At 47.8% G+C, this 15385-nt stretch overlaps 1 protein-coding gene across 1 annotated transcript in view; it reads left to right on the forward strand.

Moving 5' to 3' along the window:
* Positions 1 to 1321: 1321 nt before the first annotated feature.
* Positions 1322 to 15385, forward strand: part of LOC147748108 (serine hydrolase-like protein) — a 63006-nt gene continuing 48942 nt past the window's right edge. The window contains exons 1-3 of the mRNA XM_086958784.1: positions 1322 to 1424; positions 13966 to 14115; positions 14574 to 14687. Of these exons, the coding sequence (XP_086814910.1) occupies positions 13974 to 14115; positions 14574 to 14687 (256 nt within the window). The 5' untranslated portion in view covers positions 1322 to 1424; positions 13966 to 13973. The remainder of the gene's footprint in view (positions 1425 to 13965; positions 14116 to 14573; positions 14688 to 15385) is intronic.

The following is a 15385-nucleotide window of genomic DNA, read 5'->3' on the forward strand; positions in this document are numbered from 1 at the left end:
GGGGTAGTGCATTTTTGAGTAAAAAGAATTCGGATCGAACCCTCGATACACCACTCTGTGCTGTCAGCTTCAAGCAGGCTCCTTCTACTGCTTTGCACTCAGTATCTTGAATTTGCTGCCTGACTGCTCGTGTCTCTCTTTCCAAAACTTTTCAAATTCCAGAAAGCCCTGAAGACTCTACTGCTTTAATACTTTTTACTGTTGGGGGCAGTGTTCAGTTGCCCATGTGGTTAGTTACCCCTTACATATATCTGTTTAAATACAATGAATACTCCCCACATCTTATGTCTAAAATATTAGTGCTTTGCCCCAGAAGTGTGGCTCAATGGTTAGAGCGGCAGACCCTGATGCAGAGTTCTGGCCCGGGACCAGGGTTCAATTCCCCGCCTCGGCGGGTCTTGGGCTCAAAATTCCACAGACCTGATAATTCTCGCCTCGGTGTCTATTCTAATCATGGAGTCCTACTCTGCAACTCTGGGCAATAGCTTGCTTAATCTCCACAACGGCCCCCACAACGCTAAGGATGCCGTGCCTCCACCTTAGGGGTGCCCAGGAGTGGACGCCTCACAGGCATAGCCAGGATGGGTTCCACAGCGGTATTCGTACAAGCGCCTTGAGACCCTTGCGGGTGAGTAGTGCGCTATACAAGTATCAATTTACATTACATTACATTTACACCACTTGTTTCAATAACCTCTTGCTAACAACCAGTTACCTCATAGCTCCAGATTATAGGGCACCACTTTTCCTGACCATCCCACGATAATCTCATGATATATGCCTCACACCTTTGGGAAATCACAGACCCCCACACTTAACTCACTGAATCAGGGCTGCTTGCCCCAAATATCACCCGATAATCGAATGCCAAATCCCAAACATTATTTTCTCAATATTCAAGACACAGTTCATATTGATATGTCTGGAAAATCCCAGACCAAGCGCCCCAAAATTTCCCTGGATAATCTCAGCTCAGGTGACCCCAAACATCTCTCTTTAAACTCGCTCAGCAAAGCTCCAAATGTATTTATAATCCTAGACCCTACATCAGTAATATCCGTTTCTAAAGCCAGACATTGGGAGGCAAACATTATTTTTTAAGACGTTCTACCCACAAATCCCTTAATTCCAGACTGTGTGCCATAAATGCCCCTTTTTAAACCCACCCACAATATTTTCACACAATCTCGTCTTGCATGCTTTAAACATCAATCTATAAAGTCAGACTATACACCCCATAGTGGAAATGCCAGCCCATTTCCGAGACTGGTTAATCATTTCTTAGCCTGTGCTTGGCCGCTGTACATGTCGTGGTCAAAGGTCGGTCCAGGATACTTGCGTTTTTTTCCGCATTGACTCCAGGTTTCAAGAAGCACAGCAGCACAGCCGGGATCCTGTACCGGCTGGTCACCACCACCGTCTGGGTAAGGTCGTCCCTCAGAACCCAAAGTCAGAATCCACCAATTTTAGCAATAATAATATAATCGTCATAGGTCATGGTGATTGGAAACCATTGTTTGCAGGTTACACACATCTATGCAGTCGGCACCTGTGCTATTTAAATGTGATTGGAAACGGTGACCTTCAGATTAACTACAACTTTCGCAGCAGCTATGCTAACTATTCTAGCTATCTCAGTAGGAGTGGGACCTTTGCTTGCAGGTTACCCAGATCTTTGCAGCAAGAACTTTAGCCACCTGAGCCGCCTTCGCCGTTTTAAAATGTGATCTTCATATTTCGGCTGCTATCCGAATAACCCATGTTCTATTTTACTAAGATTGGGCCTCGTGTCTTGAATGAATCCTACATAGGCCCCCACATTTCTGCAAGAAACACACTAACCCTCACAGCTGTTTCTAACCGAATTACAACCCGTGACCTGCGTGTTGCTTGCATATCCTGGCAAAATTTAGCACCCTGAGCTATTTTACAGGGATTTCATCATGTGATCTGCAGGTATGCCCCAGAGAGGAGATGTACATGCACATTGCCACAACCTTCTCCCTCGACAGGCACATTTGTCCTCTAAACTATCAATAGAATTCGAACCCGTGACCCACAGGTAATCTACAAATCGGTGCAACAAGCGTAATAATCTATTGAGCAGTTTTTTTTCTTGGATTGGAACACAAGTTGCAGGCTACACATTCAGCTCTGCAGTATTGTATTGTAATTGCATTTATATAGCGCTTACTACCCCTGACGAGGCGTCAAAGTGCTTTTTCGTCGAGTAGCCTGCTACTCCGGAACCCCTAAAGGATTAGGGGTGAATTAGTATAATGAAATATGAAAGTAATTTGAGTGGTGGATATGTTTGTCAGTTATTTGGATTGAGAAGGATAGCAGAGGGATAGAAGAGGGAAAAAGGTTAGCATTTATATAGCGCTTGCTACCTCTGATGGGGTAGGCACATTAACTCTACTGACTAGCTGAATAACATAAAAACCAGCGACTTTTTGAAAGTGCATGAGTTAGAACTGATATTTCCCCTAGAAGCAGCAGAGTGCTTTATGGAGAACGTTTTTGTTGTGGCGGAATGATGTGGTGCATGGGGTTCAATAGGATTACATTGGAGTGTGGAGACCATATAACAGAAACCAGGATGTGACTGTTGGTAGAAAAAACACGCACCTGAGGCTGGACTTTACAGCACACTGTGCAGATTTGTCTCACTTTTTCAAATTTGTCATATTTATAGCTGGAGGCCAAGGGAGATAAAGTGATTTGCCCTCAACATTTCAGGATTTTGCTTTAGATGCCTAAACCAAGATTAGAACCTTTGGTCTTCGCCTCCCAATGTCAGATCTCAAGTCAGTAGACCGCGTTTCCTCTCGTAACCCTGAAAAGTGCTTTCCGATTTCTGCAGTGAGCACATTGATCCCTCAATTTGTTTTGGGACTGAAATCTATGCCGGGCTGTTGCTCATTCTTTATGTTATGAAAATGTATATAGCGTAACTGCTACCCAGAAAGATGTCCTGGCACTGACGAAAAAGCAAACGGAGAAACATGTTGATTATTAATGACAGGAGCTTACTAAAAAGAGAGTTTTCAGAGCTTTCTTAAACTGGGAGGGAATATAACCTTAGAAGAAAGAGTGAAAGTATTTAAACACTTAGCTGCGAGTAGACGAAAAGCATGTTTTTGAGACAGAAATGTCCCTTACAGCTGTGCTTTCCTACCCTGTGTGCCTGACTGCAGCTATCTGGTATCTTGGTTTTTGACTTTGGCCAATGCCTCACACTATTCTAGAGTGTGCACAGAGACCTAGACCTGTCCCTTGGCATGAGTGAAGTCTTGGACCTATCCTATAGCCATAACAGTGCACCAAGCATGCCTTCATTGAACCCACAGTGGACTACTGTCCCGGTCATGGGTTTAGAACAGAGCTGTGGTGGCAGCATACCGTGCTCGGTGAACCCACAGTTGTTGAGTGAAGGCCAACTAACCCACCCATGTAAGTTCCACTTCTATTCACTGTGTGTGTGAATACTTTATTGTTTGATTAATAAAAATCATTACAATGATGGACATGCAGCAATAAAAACGAAAGTCAGGCAGTTGCTAAAATATTTACACGTGTGGTGCAATAGAAAAAGGGTTAACCAGTTTCTGTATCCTCATGCCCTTTTAAATGCAAAGCTAGATGTAAATGTAAATGTATTTGAGCTTATATAGCGCACAGCTACCCGCAGTGGGTTTCTCGGCGCTTGCTTAGGGAACCCGTCCTGGTATTCCCCTGTTAGATATCCCAGCAGGGTATCCACAAGGTGAAAGCCAGGCATCCCGCCGCGAGGGGCCGTTGTGGAGATTAAGCAAGCTATTGCCCAGAGTCGCAGAGTGTGAACCCGTGAGTCGAGAAGGCACCGGAGCGAGAATGATCAAGTCCATGGAATTTTTAGCCCAAGACCCGCCGAGGCAGGGAATTGAACCCTGGTCCAGGGCCGATCTCAGCTTCCGGGTCTGCCGCCTCTAACCCCTGAGCCACACTTCTCCACGATGCGACGATTTAATCCATTAAGAGCGCCACGTATAAATAGCAGATAATAGAAAGGTATGATTTTGAATGATAGTTACTTTAAAACCTTTTCGACACCTGTTAGTGAATACGTAATCTCTATATTCATGCTGTTTAAATGAGGACTGCATTTAAACAAGGAGTCCTTTTGATTAAGACACAGTTGAAACCGTGATATTCATTTTAGTTTTAAAGTCAGGCTAAAACAAATGGGCAAGACACTAATCGTTACTAAAATGCTGCTAACTAGTACACTGATGGTGCAATTCTATTTGTGAATAATGAAGAACCTTACATAAGATACTAAAAACGTCAAAATCATGCAAGACCGGGGATAATAAAAGAACGATGTGCAAAATACCAGGTTCGGCCGCTATCAAGTAATACAATAAGGTAAACAGATCATGGACACAACATGCTTAGTGCTGCCCAGTCTATAATAACAATTATTGACTTGCTGGCTCTCACAGTTTGTAAGTCTTTTTACTGCTCTTGTAACATACTTAGTGAACCGGATATTAAGCACTGGATTATCCGGATTCATGGATGCAAGGATAGCTTGTCAACAGGAGTGAACACCAAGTTTGTTCCATTCGGCCTGTAGCAGGATCTTTCGGTCGTTAAGGAATGTGGGGCAGAGGCATACCACATGCTCAAATGTTTCCTTAACATTAAATTAGTGTTTGTATGGCGCCAGCCTGGCAAGTGATACAGGAAAGACCATTCTCCCATTCTGACGGTCAAGAATCTTTTTTTCCAAAACTGTGTAAGTGTATGACAAGTGTGGCGCCACAACTCCTGGCTTAAACACTGATATGAGTGACCAGGCATGGTTATGTTGTACCAGTGGGCTCTGTCCGAATGGAAGGACCAGGAGCGGACATTCCTTTTGATATACATTTTAAGTGCCTGCTGCGATGTATTGGTGCTCCAATTCCACTTCCATTCACTGCCTCAAATCCAAATGCTTACATCCCAAATGTATGTTGTGTGTGTTTGTGTATGTGCTACAAAAATGGTGAGTGTAAGTGAGCCAGAGTAATGGAGTCCTGTGGAATCCTTCTTAAATGCACCAAGTAGGACTTGCTGCACAGAATGGAGGTGAGGTTGTTTTCCCAGTCAGTTAAAGTATATTGCTCACATTTTAAAAGCAGAAGGCAAGTCTTTTTGAAATTGAATTCACCTTTTTCTAAAGAAGGAGCTACTTATTTGGGCACCAATTAAACTATAATTAATAGTCAAGCCTTAAAAGGATCATTGCTTGAAATACTTTGTTGTGATACCCTAAATGTAACAAAGGAGACGTCTTCTTCAATATTTATGTCAAAAATATTTTTATTAGAATTTTTGTGCATACATTCCATAGGCATAAACAATCAAGAATGTCATCATGGGTTCCCACGCAGGGAAGAGGAAAGCACCATACAAGTTGGAGAATCAGCCAAGAGCCGCAATCAGGGGAAGTCAGCTCTTGTGCACACTCAGAAGGCTAATGACAGTACAGTTTCCCAACTGACAGAGCATTCCCACCTGGCTGAACGGGGTAAAACCGGTCCACCCCGTAACAACGTAAAATCCGAACTGCGGATTGGCTGCAAGCGCTCCCAAACCACATGACATCAATTGTTCCGGAGAACGTCTCCAGAGTGCATAGGAGGAACGTAACCAGCTAAGGAGGGCACATCCCAACGTGGGGGACCCATTCATATGTCACAACAATACAACAACGAGGAAATAAAACAACAAGAAAAAATTAAACCCCCCTACACCCTCCCCCCCACCCTCCCTGTGGCGGCGGCGTTAAGTATGATGTCAGTAGACAAGAAGATGCTTATAACGGGTTCAGAGTTGAAAGAGATAAAGATGGAAAAGCTGTGGAGGGGAGGCCCCGTGAGAGGAAGGAGACCAAGGGACCCCATTTGAATTCAAAATTCTTGTAATCGTCCCTGAATATGTAAGCCATGCAATCCAGACTAAGCAGTCTCCAAAGCCTGGAATGCCAGAGGGAAATCGCCGGGGCCTCCCTCCTCTTCCACGCGGCCGCAAGGGTAATCTTAGCCGCCCCAACACAGAGCCACATTATCATTTTGTCAGCACAAGTTTGGTGTTCCAGAGCGGGGTCACGTAGCCCCCAAAGGGTCCCTGCCATAGTAGTGGGAATACGGTAGCCCAGCATATCTTTTATATGAGCTAGGATTTCTTCCCAGAAAGGTCAAATGGTCGGGCAATCCCACCAAATATGTCGGAAGTCACCCAATAGCCCACAGCCTCTCCAGCGCCTGTCCGAGGAGTTGGGGAAAATCTGGCGAAGTTTGGAAGGGTGCAAGTACCAGTCTATCATAGTCTTGAGATGGGCTTCCCTAAGTTCAGTGGAGTGATTGAAGCGGGAAATGTTGGTCCAAAGATGGGACCATTCCTCTTCAGAGATTGGCCGCTGAGCCAAATCCTCCCACATGGTCATGTATCTGGGGCACAGGGCAGTCGTGGACGTAAGCAGGAAGTTATAAATAAAGGAAATCACCCCTTTCATAGAGGACGTTTTGGAGAGGAAGACTTCAAATTTCGTAGGGGGTCAAGTGGCCGCCTCCAGATAGCAAGGTGTAAGGGCCCAGTGCAGTAATTGTGTGTAGTGATATCTTTCCGAGTCACCTAGATTGAATTCTTTTTTACACTCTTCGAAGGTAAGGGTCTCAAATCCGTGAAACAGGTGGATCAAGGCGAGACAACCGCCCTGCTTCCACGCGTTAAAGGGTCCCTCACAATGAGCCGGGGGGAACGCAGGGTTATGATGGATAGGAGTAAAGGGTGATGGAAAAGAGGTCCACCTATCGTCGCTCGAGATAGTATCCCAGACCTTAAGAGTAGAGCTTGTAGGGGTTCTGACATATGTGTTCGGGGGCCGATCTTTCTGCTGGAGCCAAACTAGTTCCCAAATAGTCCTACCCGTGACACTCCGGTCCATATGGAGCCAGTGCTTCACGGAGTCTCGCTGGGACCACTCAACCAAGACCCGCAGTTGAGCCGCCTTGTAATATAAATGGGAGTCAGGTAGGCCTACTCCCCCTTCAGTTCAGGAGCGACGGAGCAAAGAGTAAGAAAAACGGGCTCGGCCACCCTGCCAAATAAAACGCAAGATCATAGATTTTATTCTCTGAAAGAAATCGCGCTCCATCTCGATAGACAGGGCTTGAAAAAGATAAAGGAGCTTAGGCAGGAGGGTCATCTTCACTGCGTGAATGCGCCCCAGCCATGACAGGAAGAGCAGCTTCCATTTGGCAAGCTCTCCCTGAATGCGTGTGAGAAGTGGGGGGAAATTAACCGCGTATAGCCCGTGTACGTTCGAAGTCAACTGGACCCCCAGATATTGGATAGACGAAGAAGCCCAAGACAACGGGGTGAGGGACTGTAGAGGGAGGACCCTCTCTGGCGGGAGGGTAAGGTTCAAGACAAATGACTTGCCAGCGTTGATTTTGAAGCCGGAGACCCGCTCATACAGCCCAAGCTCAAAATGGAGACCTGGGAGGGACTCCTCCGGCTCTGTCAGGGACAAAAGCATGTCGTCTGCAAATAAAGAGATTTTATGAGGTTCCCCTGTAAATGGAATGCCTTGAATGGCAGGATAGTTTCTGATAGCCAACGCCAAGGGTTCAATGCTTAAAGCGAAAAGTAAGGGGGAGAGGGGGAAACCCTGTCTGGTCCCCCTCGAATGTGGAAAACAAGGCAAAGGTACTCCATTAACAACCACCCGGGACCGCGAGAGGCGGTAGTTAGCCCTGATCATTTTCAAAAATTTGAGGGCAAGCCAAATGCAGTGAGAGTGCGAAAGAGGAAGGCCCAATCAACCCTGTTGAAGGCCTTCTCGGCGTCTAGGCCCACCAGAACCGCTGGGATATGGCGTTTATTGACCTTCTCTATAAGATGAATAATCCTGCGGGTGTTGTCATGAGTCTGGCGGCCTTTAATAAAACCGGACTGGTCCGGGTGGATAAGAATGGGCATTAGGTCGTTAAGACGCGGGCAATAATGTAGGAATAGAGTTTCACATCTAAATTTAGGAGGGCGATAGGTCTATAGGAAGTACAGGATTGCGGGTCTTTCCCTGGCTTAGGAATGACGGAGATCACTGCTTCAGTCATGGTATCAGAGGATATACCTTCTTCCGTCATCTTGTTGAAGAGCGTGACAAGATAGGGAGAAAGGTCAGGGGCAAAGGTCTCATAAAAAAGAGCTGTGAAGCCTTCAGGCCCGGGGGCTTTATTGTGCTTCAAGGATTTGATAGCAGAGGTAACCTCATCTAAGGTAATAGGGGCAGGGAGAATATTATTCCATGCGTCTGAAACCTGAGGTAACGACAGCGGCCAGAGATAATCCAGCTGAGCCTCCTCATCTAGAGTGTCCCCCGAGTAGAGGTCCAGGTAAAAAGACCCAAAAACAGCAGCCGTATCCTCATCCTTATGTACCACTCTCTCAGATGAATCTAAAATAACCCCAATATATTCTTTCTCACGCTTATCGCTCAGTTAGCGAGCTAAATGCCTACCCACTTTGTTGCCTTGAATGTAAGAGAGGTAACGCAGTTTAAGCAAGGTGAATTCTGCTCTATTGGTGTAAATGGCCCTCAGTTTACCCCGTAAGGCCGTGAGTTGGCGTTGCGTCCGCCTCGTGGCACTGACCCTGTGCAGCTGCTCGAGGGTAGACAGCTCCGTCTCCAGAGCTTCCCGTTCTCGAGCGCGTTGTTTGTTCAGCGTGGCCTTGAGGCCAATACATTCACCCCTGAGGACAGCCTTCAAGGCATCCCAGGTAGTAAACTCTGAGGTGTCTTCCGGTGGGTTAGCCTTAAAAAATTCAGCAATACCAGACCGCAACTTGGTGCAGGATTCCTTATCGCGTGTGAGGGAAGGAGGGAAGTACCATTTGGGTGTAGCCGGTGCGTTACCCCGCCATTGAAGGGAAATAGAGTACAAGCTATGATCAGAGACTGAGAGGGGAAAGATTTTAGCGGCTTGCAGTTCGCCCTGTAGGGATTGGCTAATGAAGATGTAATCTAATCGGGAATAGGTGCGGTGGACATGGGAGAAGAATGTGTAGTCTTGTGTTTGCAGATATAGCATGCGCCACGTGTCTAGGAGGCCCAGGTCCTGCATCCGCTGCTGCGTGTCCCCCGAGAAGAAGGCTGCGTCTGCGTGCAGGAGGTGTGAGCTATCCAAACTAGATTAAAGTCACCCATTAAAAACAGCTGTCCCTCCACAAAGTCCGTGAGCTTCCCCAAGAATGTTTGCAAGAAAGTCATCTGACCCACATGGGGGGCGTACAGAACCGCAAAGGTGCAGAGTTTCCCCCGCAGATGACACTTGATCATAATCCAGCGGCCGTCTTTATCAGATTGCACCCCCAGGGGTTGGAATTGGATGGCTGCTCGAAACATGATGGCCACCTCTCTATGTTTAGTGCGAGCCGAAGATCTATATATCAGCGGGAAAAGTTTGTGTTTAAGACGGTGGTCCTCTGAACTAGCTAGGCGAGTCTCTTGCAGAGCCACAACATCCAAATGATGGTCTGTAATGTATTTCCAGACCTAGAGACGCTTCTGCGGAGAATTAAGGCCCTTGACGTTCCAAGTTGCTATGGTAACCGGCATCTAACCACCAGAAATAGGACAACCATTTTCCTAGACCTGTCAAAGCCCCCTGTCGCACTACCTGAGAAGACCCCTATATAGGTGTGTGAAGTTAAAGGCAATTGAGAACATTGTCGTGCAACATCAATGCATTCATGAAAACGGGAGTTAAAAAGCCGCCGCCACAATCCCACCCAAATTCCCCTAGAAAACCAAGAACTAAAAAAGACAGGAAATAGGGAGAAACTAAAGTTGTGATCCCAACGCAGGGTCGCAAGGGCCCCAGTGGGATCATAGGAGACTTCGGGTCCGAGGACCCAGTCCACGCCCGCTCCCGTGGGCTAGGAAACAAAGGCTAAACTTGGTGTTTTTGAAAACAGAGCAGTTGTGCAGGCAATCAGAAAATGATCACATTGCAACCACCCACCAGACCATTGTGAAGCAAACACGGTAAAGCAACAAACAAGGCACTCAAGGCATAGTTGGAGTTAACATTGTCAATATACAGGCCTGCCGCTGATAGGTCCAGAAGAGTAAGCTCAGTATTGGCAGCCACTGTCCGGTAAGGCCAGGCCCGTGGCAGACAGGGGGCCAACTGTAGAGGTAGGGTCGCCGGATATGTAGAGACAGGGGCCGCAGCGGGGCTTAAGAGAGCGATCTCCTCGGCTCACCCGGTAGATGCAGGCTCCCATCACAGGTGAAGAACCAGTAGGACGCTCCACCAAGCAATGGCGGGGGGGCAGAGATGCCTCCCTCCTCTGATAGGCAGAGTGAGTCAGTGCCTCGAGCGACGAGACCAAGCAGAAATGGAGGGGCTTCCGATGTTCAGGCTATCACTGGTACCCGACGACGGTGGCTCAGTAGGTGCGGAGATGCCCAGTAGATCCATCCCCTTCTGAAGGTAGGTGATGTGACGCCGTTTGTTCTGAAAGTCAAAGCTGAGACCGAAAGGGTAAGTCAATCGGTAACTGATGTTGTCGGCACGCAATTTAGAGGTCACCGGTCTAAGCTGTTGTCTTCGCGCTAGCGTTGCGGGAGCGACATCTTAGTAAATGTTGCAAGAGAAGTTCTGGAAGGTAATGGTATCCTTGGCTCGTGCTGCCTGTAAAATCGTCTCTTTGGACTTGTAGGAATGGAACTTCGCTAAGATGTCTCGAGGCCCCTTCTTCTCGCCTTGCTGCTGCTGCCCTACCTGGTGGACTCTGCCCAGCTTTATTTTGAGAGACTGAGGGGCAACTATTTCGGAGAAGAGGCCCACCACAAATGCCTCAAGGTCCGGCCCTTCAGCACCTTCCTCCAGGTCCCTGATACGTAGATTCTCTCTTCGGGCCCTGTACTCAAGGTCCTCCGCTTTAAGATGCGCCTGGAAAAGTTGGTCTTTGAGTGACTTAACATCACCCTGCAGGTCAAGTGAGCGGTAGTCCATGTCTTGGTGGTGGGATACAAGGTCAAGGACTCTCGTACCCACGGAATCAATATCCTGCTGTATGGTAGAAAGACGCTCGGAAAGGTCAGACCACAGCTGGTCAATAGAGGATTTAGGGCCCAATGTAGGTAATCCCAGATTACCAATCCTTAAATACCGAATCATACCGATTCGGTATTTAAGAACAGACAAATGGGATGTAGGTATTTTTACCGAAAAAATTACTGAATCGGTAAGTTTCGGTAAATACCGAATCGGTAAATACCGATTCGGTAATTGCCATTCATTCCTATGGGCCTGGAGGCCCATAGGAATGAATGCCAATCACCGAATCGGTATTTACTGATTCGGTAAAAGGGGGAAACATTGAAGGGTGGCAGGGTGTCACTTTGACACCCTGTTGCACCTCTCAATTGTGTATGGGTGCACATGTCGCAGACATACATGCCCTAAGGGCATGTATGTCTGCAACATGGCACTGTTGGAAAAGCAAAAAAAATGCTTTTTCCAAGGTTTTCATTATTTACCACCAATTTGTAGTTGGTGGTAAATAACGAATCCTAAAAGGGGAAAAACACTCATTTGAGTGCTCCCTACATAGCAAGATCGGTAATTTACCGATTCGGTATTTTAAGGAATCAGTAATTTACAGATTCCTGAAAATACCGATTCAGTAAATTACCGAATCAGTAAAATGCCCACCTACATCTCATTTTCCAAATACCGGTCGGTAACGGCCTAAATTTCCGAATTTTCGGCCGTTACCGACCGGTATTTGCCTACCTACATCTGGCCCTTAATGTCCTGAGCGATATCTTTACGGAGGTCCGTTTTAAAGTCCTTGTGCATGTTCAGCAAGTCTGTCTTCGTCAGAGCCATTGTCGCTGCCCCGGTGTCGCCTCTCAGTGAGACTCGCTGCTCAGGAGATGTGAAAAAATCTGAGACCTTGATGGGCGTCTTTGTCGTTAATTTCTTAGGCGGCATATGGCAGTGTCCCCCGGGGAGCGTTGGTGGCCGCAGGGATGCGATGGATCACAAGCGAGCCCAAGGTATAGGTGCGGTAGGTAGAGTGCGGCGAGCCCCCTTGGCAACGTGGGTCACCCCGACGTGCCCCAACACCGCAGCGCTGTTGAGCAACTGGATCAGTAAGCAAGAAAGCACCCCTAAAAACTGCAGATGAGGTAGGAGGGCTCACCATAGAGGGACCACTACCATAAGCCAGACATGGCACTGCTGAAGGAGTCGTAAGGCAGCGCTGGAGTCACAGCGGGAGGATCTTGCTTCCCATGCGGGGTGAAGGGCCTGGAGTCTTCAGATGTATGGCCCAGAACTCACCGGAGATACTGGAGTAGCACGGTCTCTGAGGAGGGATCAGTCGGCCGGAGGGCCCAACCGATGAGAGGACTCCGAGATGGTGCCCGTGGGGGGGGGGGGCACAGACGTCGCTCGTAGCGGGAGGAGAGCTAGTCTCCCCAAGAAGAAAGCTTCATGCTGCTGTTGCCGCCCGTAGGAAAAATCGCAGGGCAAGTGCCTCCCAAGAGTTGCTAGATGCAGTGGCGGGAGAACCGCAGCGTAGAGGCAGACAATGGAGGAAGCCGCACAGCCGCACCTCGGAGAGCTTCAAAGCCGCCGCAATCATCATCGGAAGGAAGCGACCGCCATGTTAGGGTCAGGCACTCGCTGCCGTTAACAACAGCGCTGGATCACTGCTCCTCCGGTCGACCCCCACCTCTAAGAGCTCAGTGGCAGCGCTCGCTGCGGTCGGCCGGCCCCTCGATGCCGATGTAGCTGGTGGACCCCGAGGCGGGAGTCAGCTCAGCCGCCGTCCGTCCGCCATCTTGAGGTCCGCTGCCCTGCGTGCTCTACAGAGTCATTGGGGTGCTCCGTACGAAGTTCGCCGTGGGTGTGCAGGCATGAGGCACCCTCCAGGCCAGAAGCCCTTCCACACTGTTGGGACCCCACTTTGAAGTGGAGAAGTGTGGCTCAATGATTAGAGCGGCAGACCCTGATGCAGAGGTCTAGCCCGGGACCAGGGTTCAATTCCCCGCCTTGGCGGGTCTTGGGCTCAAAATTCCACGGACCTGATAATTCTCGCCTCGGTGCCTATTCCAATCATGGAGACCCACTCTGCAACTCTGGGCAATAGCTTGCTTAATCTCCACAACGGCCCCCACAACGCTAAGGATGCCTGGCCTCCACCTTGGGGGTGCCCAGGAGTGGACGCCTCACAGGGAAAGCCAGGATGGGTTCCACAGCGGTATTCGTATTAGCGCCTTGAGACCCTTACGGGTGAGTAGTGCGCTATACAAGTATCAATTTACATTTACAAGTGCCTTGGGCTGCTGGCACCACCAGAAAATGCCGCAAGAACTAAGCGTGGACCGGGAGCCGACACAGATCACGTCTGTTCGGCCATCTTATCCTGCCACGCCTTCTTCAATATTTTTAGAAAGAAAGCAGGTAGAGTTTACCTTGTAAGCCAATTATATACCAATAGTTCTAGGGATCGGTGGACCTCTCAGGTCCGACAGCTACCAGTTGTCTGTTGTGGCTGACCATGCTTCATTATGTATATGTGGCTCAGTGTGAATGGCAGTGGTATGGGTTTGGCTGGTCACTACTGTAGTGGAGGTACCTAAGAACTTCGATGTGGAAGGCTGCAGCTTTGGATGTGGCTGGCCTTGGTTGGTTGTACCTCAGATATTAGTTTGCTGTGGCTTCTGGTGTGTCTGGTTGTGTCTCAATTTGGGGTTGGGCTTGGCCTAGGAGATGGCTAGTTGTTTCTGAGAACTTGGCTGGCTGTGGCTCAGGATGTGATTGGCTGTGGCTCAAGTCCTGATTGGCTATCATTCAGATCATGGCTTATTTTAACACCTGCTTTTCTTGGGCTTTTTGTCTGTTTTAGGGACACCTATGGAGTTAAAGATTCCGGTCCCTTGGGGTCACCTTGCCTGCCTGGCCTGGGGCCCAGTTGAGGGCTGCCCTGTGTTGTGCCTCCATGGGTGGATGGACAATGCTAATACGTTCCAGAAGCTGGTGCCTCTGCTGCCCCCAGGTGATCATTGGAGCGCATGGGATCAATTATACCTCATAGTTAGCCTAGTGCCATTCCTGACCTTATCCAGTCCTGGAGATGACACTAAGTTTCCCTTTGCCAACCTCCTGTGCTACGCAACCCTGGTAGTGACAAGGTTGTGAATCCCACAAGTCACAGAGATAATGGATTCTGTTCTATTATACCAGTCTCCTGAGGTGACAGCCTTTTGATCACCGTACTAAACCCCAAACAATACAGCCTACATTCATCTAGTTCTTTACCTTGTATTCCTGTGCCAATCACTAGATATCAATTTCTTGACGTCACAATCCATTAATGGTTTGCTTGTCACCCGCCCTTAACAGATACCATGCCCATAAGTCGATATAGGGGAGTCAATCTCTTCTTCCCACTAAAGGTTCTAGTATACATCCTGTGATAGTCCGCACCCTCTAATCTGTTACTTTCTTTTCCAGATCACCGCTATATTGCTTTAGATTTCTCCGGTCATGGACAATCATCTCATCTCTCTCCGGGATCCTGCTATAATTACAAAAACTGCTTGCTTGATTTGCAAAAAACTTTGGAAGGTGAGTTTAGCAAAGTGGAAGGAGTTACCTAGTTAAAAGAGAAACCTCCCAAATTGGAAATGTGGAGTCGGGTAAGGGATGCACCCAATAGGAAAAGGATTAACAAGCACAAAAAGGAACAGTATTTACGATTGCAAATGCAGGTAATGGACCTTTCATCTGAAGTTTATTACGCCACATGGTATAAATGACTACTGACAAAGAAGCTATTTAAACTGGTCCCTTGTCCAAAAACTGCAGTTTGCAATGTTAAAAAAATTTAAACACCAGTATTTTCTAGGGCAATCACAGGATTTTAATTGTTGTTTATTCACTTTTTGGGGTATTTTCTAGAGTGCAGTTGTGTCTCAATGAGGCCAACTGAGAAAACCAGATGGCCAAGAGAGCTATAGACAGTTGGACATTTTCGATCAGTAACACAGTGTCTGATTTAGATTTTGGCAGTACTCATGCCGTCCCTCTGGCTGCGGTTTCAAGTACTCCGTCAAGTTGACGGTGTCCCGACCACCGTATTTAGATGTGCGCAGGCTCTGCTGGCTCCATTACCGTCAGGCTGGTGGTATTTTGCCAAGCAAATTTAGATGTCCCAGTTGTGCTGGCTTTGTCCTAGCAGCCGATTCCTGACAGTGAGTCCCCGGTGGAGTGGAGACTGTTAAGTACAACTTATTTATGTGTCACTACATATATAAGTTGTGTTT

This window comes from Lissotriton vulgaris, chromosome 1_1, assembly GCF_964263255.1.
Source record: "Lissotriton vulgaris chromosome 1_1, aLisVul1.2, whole genome shotgun sequence".
NCBI lineage: Eukaryota > Metazoa > Chordata > Amphibia > Caudata > Salamandridae > Lissotriton > Lissotriton vulgaris.